Raw genomic sequence first — 13994 nt, 5'->3', positions numbered from 1 at the left:
GATTCCCTCTCTCAAAATAAATTAAACATGTTTATTTTTGAAAGAGAAAGCGGGTGTGAAGGAGAGGCACAGAGAGAGAGTGGGGCAGAGGATCAGAAGTGGGCTCCCCTCTGACAGCACAAGCCCGAGGGGGGGCTCAAACTCACAAACCAGGCGATCATGACCTGAGCTGAAGTCAGACACTCAACTGACCAAGCCACCCAGGTGTCCCAATAAATAAACATTTTTTTTAAAGATAGATAAATAATGGGGCTAGAGAGAAACAGAGTATGAGCAGGGGAGGGGCAGAGAGAGAGGGAGACCCAGAATCCGAAGCAGGCTCCAGGCTTTCAGCTTTCAGCACAGAGCCCAACGTGGGACTCGAACCCATGAGCCATGAGATCATGACCCGAGCCGAAGTCTGATGCCTAGCCGACTGGGCCACCCAGGTGCCGCTATTTAAATTTTTTTGAGTTTAATTATCTTTAGTAATCTCTACACCAATGTGGGGATCGAACTCACAACCTTGAGATTAAAAGTTCAATGCTCTACCAACTGAGCTAGCCAGGCACTCTGTCTCTCTTTCTCTCTCAAAAAAATAAACATTAAAAAAATTTTTTTAATTTAAATAGATAAATAACACAGGTGCCTCAGATCTGGCAAACATAACCAAGGTGGTGTAAAATGACTGAAATTTAGGAAGCACCTGCCCTCTTCTCTGGAAAGAAACAGTTGACAGTATCATCAGTTAGAGCATGGAAGTTTTTTGTGCATCTCGTGTCCATGAAATACCCAGACCAACACTAAACCATCCTGCACACCTAGAAAACTGATTGGGGGATTAACACAACAATCTGCACAACCTGAACCACAGAATTCAGCAGGTACGCGGCGTGGAGAGGTGAATTTGGGGAGCGAGAAGCCGCAAAAGGCAGGGAACTGCTTTTGCGGGCGGAGAGAGGACGGAGACTGGGGAAGGGGGGAGAATACGGGAACAGCACCCCTCCCCAAAAGCAGCTGGAGAGAAAGTGGAAAATTGGAAACAGCCGCAGGGACTGAGCTAAAAAGGGAGAAAAGAGAAAGGAGAGGGCTTAAATTCCATTAAGACCATAAACAAGGGGAAAGCAAAGGCTGCAACTCTGCAGTTCGATACCTGACGGTGCTCTGGTGGGAAGGGCGAATCCCCAGGAGCAGGGTGGGCTCCGGGAGGTTCTCGGGCCACACGGGGAAAACTGGTTCCATTGCTGGAAGGACATTTGGTAGAGACTGTTGAAGCCACCTGGTCCCAGCAGACCCCGCAAAACGGCCACATTCGCTGGTGCTGGAACAGGGTCGTTGAGGGGGAAGCCTGGTGCCAGGTGTGTGTTGTGATTTTCCATCATCCCCGAGACGCCGCTGCTACACTGTCTCGCGGACTTTTTCTGGGGCGGGCTGGCACCTGGCCGCAGTCTCGGGGCTCCAGCAGCGGCGGGGTCCCGCCCACGTTCCTGGGTGCAGCCGACATTCGGCCATTGCTCATTCGGCCTTTGCTCTGTGAGACCCTCCCGCAGAGGGGCGGAACGGGTCAAAGCCGAAGTCCTTCGGAAGTAAGGGGCCGGGGAACACAGCCGCATCTGAGACAAAACTTCGGAGAGAGGCACTGCCTGGGGCCTGGTGACGGAGAGTGAAAAAGCGGGGAGTGGACGAGAGCTGAAGACGTAGGACAGGTGCGTGATTGCTGAGCCAGGAGAACAAACAGGGAGGCTGGGTGGCGCCATTTTCACCGCTCCCGTGCATGCGCATAGACACCTACGAGCACTGCAACAATCCACCCCAGTAGGCTAGCAGCGCCATCTAGTGGAGAGCGGAGCCATTACACTGAGCCCCGCCCACCTGGGCCAACCTGGCTCTCAAGAACACAAGTCTCACTGCCGGCTTAGTTTATGGACTATAAAGTGCTACATACACTAACATCTAAGGGAATACAAAGCAATTTCAGTCCTACTTTAATCTGTTAGGTTCATCTATTCATATTTCTTTCTTTTTTTTCCTTTTTTCTCTTTCTCTTTCACAATTCTTTTTCTTGAATACAGAAAGAGAAAAAACGCATTTTTATTTTCAATTTTTATTAAAAATATTTTTCTTTAATTTTTATTACTATATTTTTTCCTTTTGTGTAAATTTTTTCAGATTCTATTTTACTTCCATCATTTTATTTTAGCCTTCAGTGTATTCACCTTTTCAAATTTTCAAACAATTTCCTTTTTTTTCTTTTCTTTTGCTTGAATGCAGAAAGAGAAAACTTCATTTTTACTTTCAATTTCTTTTAAAAATACTTTTCTTTAATTTTTGTTGCTATATTTTTCGCTTTTATGTAAACTTTTTCAAATTCTATTTACTTCCATCATTTTATTTTAGTCTAATACAGTGTATTCACTTTTTCAAATTTTCAAACGATTTCTTTCTTCTTTTTTTATCTTTTTTCTCTTTTTCATTTCTTTTCTTTTTTCTTAAATACAGAAAAAGAAAAAATTCATATTTATTTTTAATTTTTATTAAAAATATTTTTCTTTAATTTTTCTCTACTCTTTACTTTTGTGTATATTTTTTCAAATTCAATTTTACCTGCATCATCTCATTTTAGTCTACTTCAGTGTATTCACGTTTTCAAATTCTCAAAAGATTTCCTTTTTTTTCTTCCCCCCCTTTTATTTTCTCTAATCTGTCAAACCACTTTCAACACCCAGACCAAAATACAACTAGGATCTAGCATCATCTATTCAATTTGTATGTGTGTGTGTGTGTGTGTGTGTGTGTGCGCGCGTAATTTTTAATTTTAATATTTTCTTTAATTTTAATTTTTTAATTTCAATTTTTCTACCTCATTAATTCCTTTTCTCCCTTCAAAATGACAAAACGAAGGAATTCACCCCAAAAGGAAGAGCACGAAGAAACGACAGCCAGGGATTTAACCAACATAGATACAAGCAAGATGTCTGAACCAGAATTTAGAATCACGATAAGAATACAAGCCGGGGTCCAAAATAGATTAGAATCCCTTTCTGCAGAGATAAAAGAAGTAAAAAATAGCCAGAATGAAATTAAAAATGCTATAACTGAGCTGCAATCACGGATGGATGCCATGGCGGCAAGGGCGGATGAGGCAGAACAGAGAATCACCAATATAGAGGACAAACATATAGAGAATAACGAAGCAGAAAAAAAGAGGGAGATGAAGGCAAAAGAGCACGATTTAAGAATTAGAGAAATCAGTGGCTCATTAAAAAGGAACATCAGAATCACAGGGGCCCCAGAGGAGGAAGAGAGAGAAATAGGGGTAGAAGGGTTATGTGAGCAAATCGTAGCGGAAAACTTTCCTAACCTGGGGAAAGACACAGACATCAAAATCCGGGAAGCACAGAGGACCCCCATTAGACTCAACAAAAACCGACCATCAACAAGGCATATCAGAGTCAAATTCACAAAATACTCAGGCAAGGAGAGAATCATGAAAGCAGCAAGGGAAAAAAGTCCTTAACTTACAAGGGAAGACAGATCAGGTTTGCAGCAGACCCATCCACAGAAACTTGGCAGGCCAGAAGGGAGCAGCGGGATATATTCAGTGTGCTGAATCAGGAAAATATGCAGCCAAGAATTCTTTATCCAGCAAGGCTGTCATTCAAAATAGAAAGAGAGATAAAAAGTTTCCCAGACAAACAAAAATCAAAGGAGTTTGTGACCACTAAACCAGCCCTGCAAGAAATTTTAAGGGGGACTTTCTGAAGGGAGAAAAGATGAAAATATAAATAAATAAATAAATAAATACATACATACATACATACATACATACCAACCAAAGGCAACAAAGATTAGAAAGGACCAGAGAACACCACCAGAAACTCCAACTCTACAAGCATCATAATGGCAATAAATTCATGTCTTTCAGTACTCACTCTAAACATCAATGGACTAAATGCTCCAATCAAAAGACATAGGGTAACAGAATGGATAAGAAAACAAGACCCATCTATATACTGTTTACAAGAGACCCGCTTTAGACCTAAAGACACCATCAGATTGAAAATAAGGGGATGGAGAACAATCTATCATGCTCATGGTCAACAAAAGAAAGCCGGAGTAGCCATACTTATATCAGACAATCTAGATGTTAAAATAAAGACTGTATCAAGAGATGCAGAAGGGCATTATATCATAATCAAGGGGTCTATCCACCAAGAAGACCTAACAATTGTAAACATTTATGCGCCAAATGTGGCAGCACCAAATATATAAATCAATTAATCACAAACATAAACTCATCGATAGCAATACCATGATAGTAGGAGACTTCAACACCCCACTCACAGCAATGGACAGATCATCTAATCAGAAAATCAACAAGGAAACAATGGCTTGGAATGACACACTGGACCAGATCGACTTAACAAATATATTCAGAACATTTCATCCTAAAGCAGCAGAATATACATTCTTCTCCAGTGCACATGGAACGTTCTCCAGAATAGACCATATGCTGGGACCCAAATCAGCCCTAAGTAAGCACAAAAAGATCGAGATCATACCGTGCCTATTTTCAGACCACAACGCCATGAAACTCGAAATCAACCACAAGAAAAAAATTGGAAAGGTAACAAATACTTGGAGACTGAAGAACATCCTACTAAAGAATGAATGGGCTAACCAAGCAGTTAAAGAGGAAATTAAAAAGTATATGGAAGTCAATGAAAATGATAACACCACAACCCAAAACCTCTGGGATGCAGCAAAGGCGGTCATAAGAGGAAAGTATATAGCAATCCAGGCCTTCCTAAAGAAGGAAGAAAGATCTCAGATACACAACCTAACCTTATGTCTTAAGAAGCTGGAAAAAAGAACAGCAAATAAAACCCAAAACCAGCAGAAGACAGGAAGTATAAAGATTAGAGCAGAAATTAATGCTATCGAAACCAAAAACACAGTAGAACAGATTAATGAAACCGGAAGCTGGTTCTTTGACAGAATGAACAAAATTGATAAACCACTAGCCAGTTTGATCAAAAAGAAAAAGGAAAGGACCCAAATAAATAAAATCAAGAATGAAAGAGGAGAGATCATAACCAACACAGCAGAAATAAAAACAATAATAAGAGAATATTATGAGCAATTATATGCCAATGAAATGGGTAATCTGGAAGAAATGGACAAATTCCTAGAAACATATACACTACCAACACTGAAACAGGAAGAAATAGAAAATTTGAACAGACCCATAACCAGTAAAGAAACTGAATTAGTAATCAAAAATCTGCCAAAAAACAAGAGTCCAGGGCCAGATGGCTTTCCAGGGGAATTCTATCAAACATTTAAGGAAGAGTTAACACCTATTCTCTTAAAACTGTTCCAAAAAATAGAAATGTTCCAAAAAATAGAAAACTCCCAAACTCTTTCTATGAAGCCAGCATTACCTTGATTCCAAAACCAGACAGAGACCCCACTAAAAAGAACTATAGACCAATTTCCCTGATGAATATGGATGCAAAAGTCCTCAACAAGATATGAGCCAACTGGATCCAACAATACATTAAAAAAATTATTCACCACAACCAAGCAGGATTTATACCTGGGATGCAGGGCTGGTTCAATATCCGCAAAACAATTAACGTGATTCATCACATCGCTAAAAGAAAGGACAAGAACCATATGATCCTCTCAATAGATGCAGAGAAAGCATTTAACAAAATACAGCATCCTTTCTTGATAAAAACCCTCAAGGGGCGCCTGGGTGGCTCAGTCGGTTAAGCGTCTGACTTCAGCTCAGGTCGTGATCTCGCGGTCCATGAGTTTGAGTCCCGCGTTGGGCTCTGTGCTGACAGCTCAGAGCCTGGAGCCTGTTTCAGATTCTGTGTCTCCCTCTCTCTGACCCTCCCCCGTTCATGCTCCATCTCTCTCTGTCTCAAAAATAAATAAATGTTAAAAAAATTTTTTTTAAAAAATCCTCAAGAAAGTAGGCATAGAAGGAGCATACCTCGAGATCATAAAAGCCATATATGAACAACCCAATGCTAATATCATCCTCAACGGGGAAACACTGAGAGCTTTCCCCCCAAGGTCAGGAACAAGACAGGGATTCAACATAGTATTGGAAGTCTTAGCCTCTGCAATCAGACAACACAAAGAAATAAAAGGCATCCAAATCGGCCAGGAGGAGGTCAAACTTTCACTCTTCGCAGATGACATGATACTCTATATGGAAAATCCAAAAGATTCCACCAAAAACCTGCTAGAATTGATCCATGAATTCAGCAAAGTGGCAGGATATAAAATCAATGCACAGAAATCGATTGCATTCCTATACACCAACAATGAAGTGACAGAGAAATCAAGGAATCGATCCCATTTACAGTTGCACAAAAAACCATAAAATACCTAGGAATAAATCTAACCAAAGAGGTGAAAAATCTATACACTGAAAACTATAGAAAGCTTATGAAAGAAATTGAAGAAGACACAAAAAAAATGGAAAAAGATTCCATGCTCCGGGATAGGAAGAACAAATATTGTTAAAATGGCAATACTACCCAAAGCAATCTACATATTCAATGCAATCCCTATCAAAGTAACACCAGCATGCTTCACAGAGCTAGAACAAATAATCCTAACATGTGTATGGAACCAGAAAAGACCCCAAATAGCCAAAGAGATCTTGAAAAAGAAAACCAAAGCAGGAGGCATCACAATCCCAGACTTCAAGCTATACTACAAAGCTGTAATCATCAAGACAGTATGGTATTGGCACAAGAACAGACACTCAAATCAATGGAACAGAATAGAGAACCCAGAAATGGGCCCACAAACGTATGGCCATCTAATCTTTGACAAGGCAGGAAAGAATATCCAATGGAATAAAGACAGTCTCTTCAGCAAGTGGTGCTGGGAAAACTGGACAGCGACATGCACAAGAATGAACCTGGACCACTTTCTTACACCAGACACAAAAATAAGCTCAAAATGGATGAAAGACCTAAACGTAAGACAGGAAGCCACCAAAATCCTCAAGGAGAAAGCAGACAAAATCCTCTTTGATCTTGGCCGCAGCAACTTCTTACTCAACAGGTCTCCAGAGGCAAGGGAAACAAAAGCAAAAATGAACTACTGGGACCTCATCAAAATAAAAATCTTCTGCACAGCGAAGGAAACAATCAGCAAAACTAAAAGGCAACAGACAGAATGGGAGAAAATATTTGCAAATGACATATCAGATAAAGGGCTAATATCCAAAATCTATAAAGAACTTAGCAAACTCAACACCCAAAGAACAAATAATCCAGTGAAGAGATGGGCAAAAGACATGAATAGACACTTCTCCAAAGAAGACATCCAGATGGCCAACCGACACATGAAAAAGTGCTCAACATTACTCATCATCAGGGAAATACAAATTAAAACCACAATGAGATACCATCTCACATCTGTCAGAATGTCTAACATTCACAACTCAGGCCAACAACAGATGTTGGCGAGGATGCGGAGAAAGAGGATCTCTTTTGCATTGTTGGTGGGAATGCAAGCTGGTGCGGCCACTCTGGAAAACAGGATGGAGGTTCCTCAAAAAACTAAAAATAGAACTACCCAACGACCCAGCCATTGCACTACTAGGCATTTATCCACGGCATACAGGTGTGCTGTTTCGAAGGGACACATGCACCCCCATGTTTATGGCAGCACTGTCAACAATAGCCAAAGTATGGAAAGAGCCCAAATGTCCATCGATGGATGAATGGATAAAGAAGATACGGTATATATACACAATGGAGTATTACTCGGCAAGCGAAAAGAATGAAATCTTGCCATTTGCAACTACATGGATGGAACTGGAGGGTATTATGCTAAGTGACATTAGTCAGTCAGAGAAAGACAAATATCATATGACTTCACTCAGATGAAGACTTTAAGAGACAAAAAAGATGAACATAAGGGAAGGGAAGCAAAAATAATATTAAAAAAGGGAAGGGACAAAACAGAAGAGACTCTTAAATATGGAGAACAAACTGAGGGTTACTGGAGGGATTGTGGGAGGGGGGATGGGCTAAATGGATAAGGGGCATTAAGGAATGTACTCCTGAAATCATTGTTGCACTATATGCTAACTAATTTGGGTGTAAATTTTAGAAAATAAAAAACAAATAAAAACAAAAACAAAAAAAGAGTACCATCAGTTAGACAACCAAGCAAGAAACTGGGCAGTCATCCTATATTCTTCCTTCTCTCTTCCCCTTAGTCCCCATCGCTGGCCCACATCGAGTCTTGACACGTAAAACAAATTAAAACAGTGCTGTCCTGGCTGAGCTATTTTGCGGCCATTCAAGCCTCTTCATTAGTTTCCACAGCAGTCTGAAGACACTCCTGTTACCCTGGGGCCCAGTGGAGACTGCTGGAGAGCCACAAGGCCGACCGTGAGATCGGGACTTCCAAGCTAAAAAGCTCTGAGCTGGATTCCTACTTCTGCACTTAACAAGCTGTATGCCTCTAGTCATGTCACTTAACCTCTCAGAGACTGAGTTTCATCACCTATAAAATGGCAGCAGTAGGGTCCTAGCAACAGGGCTGTTCTAAGGATTAAATCAGGCACTGTAGGAAGTAATATCGCACACAGGGCCTCCCTCCATGACCCAGCTTCTGCCCAGCCACCTTTTCACCATCATCTCTAGCTGCACCTCCCAAACCCTAAACCTTATGCCACAGACATGCTCAACTACTCACAGTCCCCCAATCATAGCATCCTGTTTCAGACTTCCAAGTTATTTTTTTTTAATTTTTTTTAATGTTTATTTATTTTTGAGAGAGAGAGAGGGACAGAGTACAAGCAGGAGAGGAGCAGAAAGAGGGAGACACAGAATCTGAAGCAGGCTCCAGGCTCTGAGCTGTCAGCACAGAGCCCGACGCGGGGCTCGAACCCACAAACCGAGAGATCGTGGCCTGAGCTGAAGTCAGATGCTCAACCAACTGAACCACCCAGGTGCCCCCAGACTTCCAAGTTCTTGATCACACTGATTTCCCTCCTAGAAATGCTCACCCACCCATTTATTTCACAAATACATTTTCACTCCCTCCATTATATCCTCCTTGTCTCTCAGTCTCCTATCATAGAACATTCTGTTGTATTGATCTGTCTACAGGTCTATCTCCTTAGTCAGGACTGTGAACTTCTAGAGGACAAAGACCACGTCTACTTGAGTTTGTATTCCCAAAACCTAGAAGATGGTAGGTGTCCCATTAATGTTTGCTAAGTGACTATCCTAGAAAGCAAATTATTAAGTGAAGCAGTATTCTTATATTTCTAAGTAAGTTCTCAACACTTACATGGATAAGGCAGGCATGTTTCGATTCGCCACTTTTGGTAATAAAACATCCTATCGGAAATCCTGGTGTGCAGCACTTTGTTCCATCCCCTGTATTACGGCACCATATTACAGGCATATTGTCAATAATCCTAAATACAAATATTTTAACAATAAAAGTTTTGACAAGCGTTTCGCACCAAGCAAAACCAACATCATCTTGCATGGATTTAAGTTCAAGTTTTTAATCAAAGTTACAAAAAATAGCATACAATTTCAAGAACCTATTAAAACTACTTTTGGGGCACCTTGGTGGCTCAGTCAGTTAAGCGTCCGACTTCGGCTCAGGTCATGATCTCGAGGTTTGTGCGTTCGAGCCCCGCGTCGGGCTCTGTGCGGACAGCTCGGAGCCTGGAGCCTGCTTCGGATTCTGTGTCTCCCTCTCTCTCTGCCCCTCCCCCACTCACACTCTGTCTCTCTCTCTCCTTCAAAAATAAATAAACATTTTTTTAAAATTTAAAAAAACTACTACTTTTTTTTAGGGACACCTGGGTGTGGCTCAGTCACCCAGGCATCCAACTCTTTGTTTCAGCTCAAGTCATGATCTCACGTGGGCTCAAGCCCTGTGTCGGCTCTGTGCTCACAGTGTAGAAGCTGCTTGGGATTCTCTCTCTCCCTCTCTCTCTCTGCACCCCCCTTCTCGTGCTGTCCCTGTGTCTCTCAAAATAAACTTAAAAAATTTTTTAAAAACCTACTTCCTTTTTTTAAAAAAACTACTTCTGAAAGGACTTGAAAAATTAAATCATGTCCTCTCATTTGCCAAACCTACCAGTGATGCTGATAATTCAGTCGTATTCCTTTCCTCAAAAAGGCCAGCTTTTTCTCCTGGTCATCATTTGCTGTATCATAGGATTTTACACAAACTTTTATGCATGTTCCTGTCCTGTTAAAAGGAAACTGTTGAGAAAGAATTAAAAGATTAAAAGATTTGACTAAGTTTTATAAATCAAGGGTCGCAAAATAGGCAATTTATCTTACAGATAAACCTTTCCTTCAGAGACTTCAGTGTGCCATCATCCTCAACACTATCTCCTTTAACTTTCTATTTATACCTGAAATGATTACACCACACACACACACACACACACACACACACACACACACACAATATGCTTTCACGACTAAGACCAATTTGCCTTCTTCAATAACTCTCATATAGAACCCTTCACTTAAGAGTGGTAACAGAAGTGATTGTAATCATGGTCACACAACTCTCTCAATATACTAAAAACATTGAAGTGGACACTTTAAGGGGTGCCTGGCTGGCTCAGTCAACAGAACATGCAACTCTTCATCTCAGAGCCATGAGTTCAAGCCTCACCTGGGGTGTAGAGCTTACTTAACAAAAAACTGGACACTTGAAGTGGGTGAATTATTTGGTATGTGAAACTCTCAGTGGAGCTGTTCCCAAAAAAGTGATAACAAAATATCTGATATTTTTCATATGAAGCCTCTTGTTTACAAAGTCTAGCTATGAGGGATTCTCAGGGTAAAGTGCCAATGTTATTAATCAGGAAATCAGGAGCAAGAAGAAACTATGAAAAGCTTCATATCCTGGAAGCACACGAAGATTAATCCCAAAGTTCCCTACTGGCAGCTGCGGAGAACACTCTCGGGGTTCTTTCTTTCTTTTTAATACGGTCATGTTTGTTTCTTCATTCCAAGGGACACCATTTCTTGAAAAAGTTCACTTTTCCATGAGGACAGTGGTATGCCACAAGTGTATGTTGGGCAACTTTAATTGTCAAAAAGCTAATGCCTGACACAGAGACCAAAGGAAGAGATCAGCAAAAAGCCCAGAAATAGATCTACATAACTATGTCCATGTGATTTTATTTTGACAAAGGTCCAAAAGCAATTCAGTGGAGGAAGGATAGTCTTTTCAATGGCAGGTGCTGAAGCAATTGGACATCTACAGGCACAGGAGGAAGAAGAAGGAGAAGGAGAAGAAGAAGAAGAAGAAGAAGAAGAAGAAGAAGAAGAAGAAGAAGAAGAAGAAGAAGGAATTTCAACCCAATCTCATACCTCATACAAAATAACTCAAATAGAACAGACTTAAATATATAAAGTAATTATGAAACTTTTAGAAGAAAACGTAAAAGAAAATCTTCAAGACCTAAAGGCTGAATCACATCTCCTTCGACCTGACACCAAAAACACAACCCATAAAAAGAAAACTTGACTACTGGACCTCATAAAAAGTGAACAAAGTTTGCTCTGTGAAAGACTCTGTTAAGAAGGTGAGGAGTGCCTGAGGGCTCAGTCGGTTAAGCATCGGAGTTCAGCTCAGGTCATGATATCACGGTTGGTGAGTTCAAGCCCCGTGTCGGGCTCTGTGCTGACAGCTCGGAGCCTGGAACCTGCTTCGGATTCTGTGTCTCCCCCCTCCCTCTGTCCCCCTCCTGCTCACTCAATCTCTCTAAAAAAATAATTAAAAACGTTAAAAAAATTTTTTTAGATGAAAACATAAGGGTGCCTGGTTGGCTCAGTTGGAAGAGTATGCAACTCTTGATCTCAGTCATGAGTTCAAGCCTCATGTTGGGTATAGAGATTACTTAAAAATAAACAAATAGGGGAACCTGGGTGGCTCAGTTGGTCAAGAGTCAACTCTTGATTTTGGCTCAGGTCATGACAGCACACTCATGAGATTGAAACCCGAGTCAGGCTCCACGTGTAGAGTCCGCTTGGGATTCTCTCTCTTTCTGTCTCTCTCTCTCTCTCTCTTTCCCTTTGTTCCTCCCTCTGTCCCTCCCATTCTTGCTCGCACCCTCTCTCTAAAATATAAATAAATCGGGGTGCCAAGGTGGCTCAGTTGGCTGAGCGTCTGACTTCAGCTTACATCATGATCTCAAAGTTTATGGGTTTGAGCCCCATGTTGGGCTCTGTGCTAACAGCTGAGAGCCTGGAGCCTGCTTTGAATTCTGTGTCTCCCTCTCTCTCTGCCCCTCCTCCACTCGTGCTCTCTCTCTCTCTCTCTCAAAAATAAATAAACATTAAATAAATAAATAAATAAATAAATAGGCTTTAAAAGAAAAGAAGGGGCACCTGGCTGGCTCAGTCAGTACAGCATCTGACTTTCCATCTTGGGGTTGTGAGTTCAAGCCCCACACTGGGTGTAGAGATTACTTAAAAATAAAATCTTTTTTAAAAGTAGATGATAAAAACACAGGCTGCAGACTGGGAGAAACAATTTGCGAACTACTGTTGCACCAAAGGAATCACACCCAGAATATATAAGGAATTCTGCAAACTCCATAGTAAAGGAACAACCAATTCAAATAGAAAATGGGTCAAAGAGGAGACATCTCACTGAAGAGCATATACAGATAGTAAACGCCCACATGAAAAGGTGTTCAACATCATTAGGGGCTAGGAAAATGCAAATGAAAGCTACGGCGAAACTCACCTATCGGAGTGGTTAAAATAAAAAATGACAACACCTTGTATGTCAACTATACTTCAAGAACGATTTTTGTCATGACAACACCAAATGCTGGCAAAGACGCAGAGAAACGCCGTCACTCCTACTTTGCTGGTCGGAACGTAAATGGTATGGCCACTTTGGAAAAAGGCGGTTTCTTGCAAAATTAAGCATGCCACTCTCACATTACCCGGCAGTTACACTCTTGGATGTTTACCCCGGAAAAATGAAAACCCAGCCGCACACAAAAAAGCTCCACCTAGATGTTCACAGCAGTCTTACTCATCACAGTCGGACGCTAGAGCAACAATCCGAGTGTCCTTCAACGGGGTAAATAGTCAAACCGGAATATGCACACCATGCAGTACTACTGTGAATGCACACAACCCACGTGGATCTCAAGGGGATGATGCTGACAGAAAACAAAGCTGATCCCAAGAAGGTTGCAGGCAGCATGATTCCACTTGTCTAACATAATTTCAATAACATGGTAGAAACAGAGAGGACTGGAGGTGTGTGGGGGGATGGGTGAAACAGATGATGGGTATGGAGAACCATTTATCGCGATGAGCACTGGGTAATGTATAAAATTGCTGAATCACTATATTGTACACGTGAAATTAATGTAACACCGTACATTAATTACACTGGAATCAAAGCAATAAATTAAAGGACTTGAAAAGAGGGGTGCCCGGGTGGCTCAGTCGGTTAAGTGTGTGGCTTCAGCTCAGGTCATGATCTCACCGTTCATGGGTTGGAGCCCCTCGTCGGGCTCTGTGCTGACAGCTCAGAGCCTGGAGCCTGCTTCAGATTCTGTGACTTCCTCCCCGCCTTGTCCTTCCCCCCGCTTGCATTCTGTCTCTCTCTCAGAAATAATACATGAGTAAACTTTAAAAACAGGAAGGTGTTACCGTTGGGCAAATCTGGGCAAAGGTACCAAGACCTCCTTGTTCAAGATTTTTTTGTAGCTTCCTGTGAATCTATAATCATTTCAAACTAAAAAGTTTTAAAAGAAACTAATGCCTGATGGTTTCACAAGTGTCTACATATATTACAATTGGGGCACCTCGGTGGCTCAGTTGATTAAATGTCCAGCTCTTGATTTCGGCTCAGGTCATGATCTCACGGTTCCTGAGATTGAGCCCTGCATCAGGCTCTGCACTGACAGCATTGAGCCTGCTTGGGATTCTCTCTCTCCCTCTCTCTCTCTCTCCTTC

The 13994-nt window shown here is 41.5% G+C and overlaps 1 protein-coding gene across 2 annotated transcripts in view; it reads right to left on the bottom strand.

Annotated features, from left to right (window-relative positions):
• LOC106967445 (transmembrane 9 superfamily member 2-like) overlaps positions 1-13994 on the bottom strand; it is an 87111-nt gene that overhangs the window by 60279 nt on the left and 12838 nt on the right. For both annotated transcript variants that reach the window (XM_053201745.1, XM_027054752.2), the window contains exons 4-5: positions 10126-10253; positions 9319-9448 (exon numbers count right to left, since the gene is read on the bottom strand). In XM_053201745.1, the coding sequence (XP_053057720.1) occupies positions 9319-9448; positions 10126-10253 (258 nt within the window). The remainder of the gene's footprint in view (positions 1-9318; positions 9449-10125; positions 10254-13994) is intronic.

Source organism: Acinonyx jubatus, chromosome X (genome assembly GCF_027475565.1).
Source record: "Acinonyx jubatus isolate Ajub_Pintada_27869175 chromosome X, VMU_Ajub_asm_v1.0, whole genome shotgun sequence".
In the NCBI taxonomy this organism is placed as follows: domain Eukaryota; kingdom Metazoa; phylum Chordata; class Mammalia; order Carnivora; family Felidae; genus Acinonyx; species Acinonyx jubatus.
The sequence above is the reverse complement of the archived record's forward strand: the minus strand, read 5'-3'. Positions and strand labels throughout refer to the sequence as shown.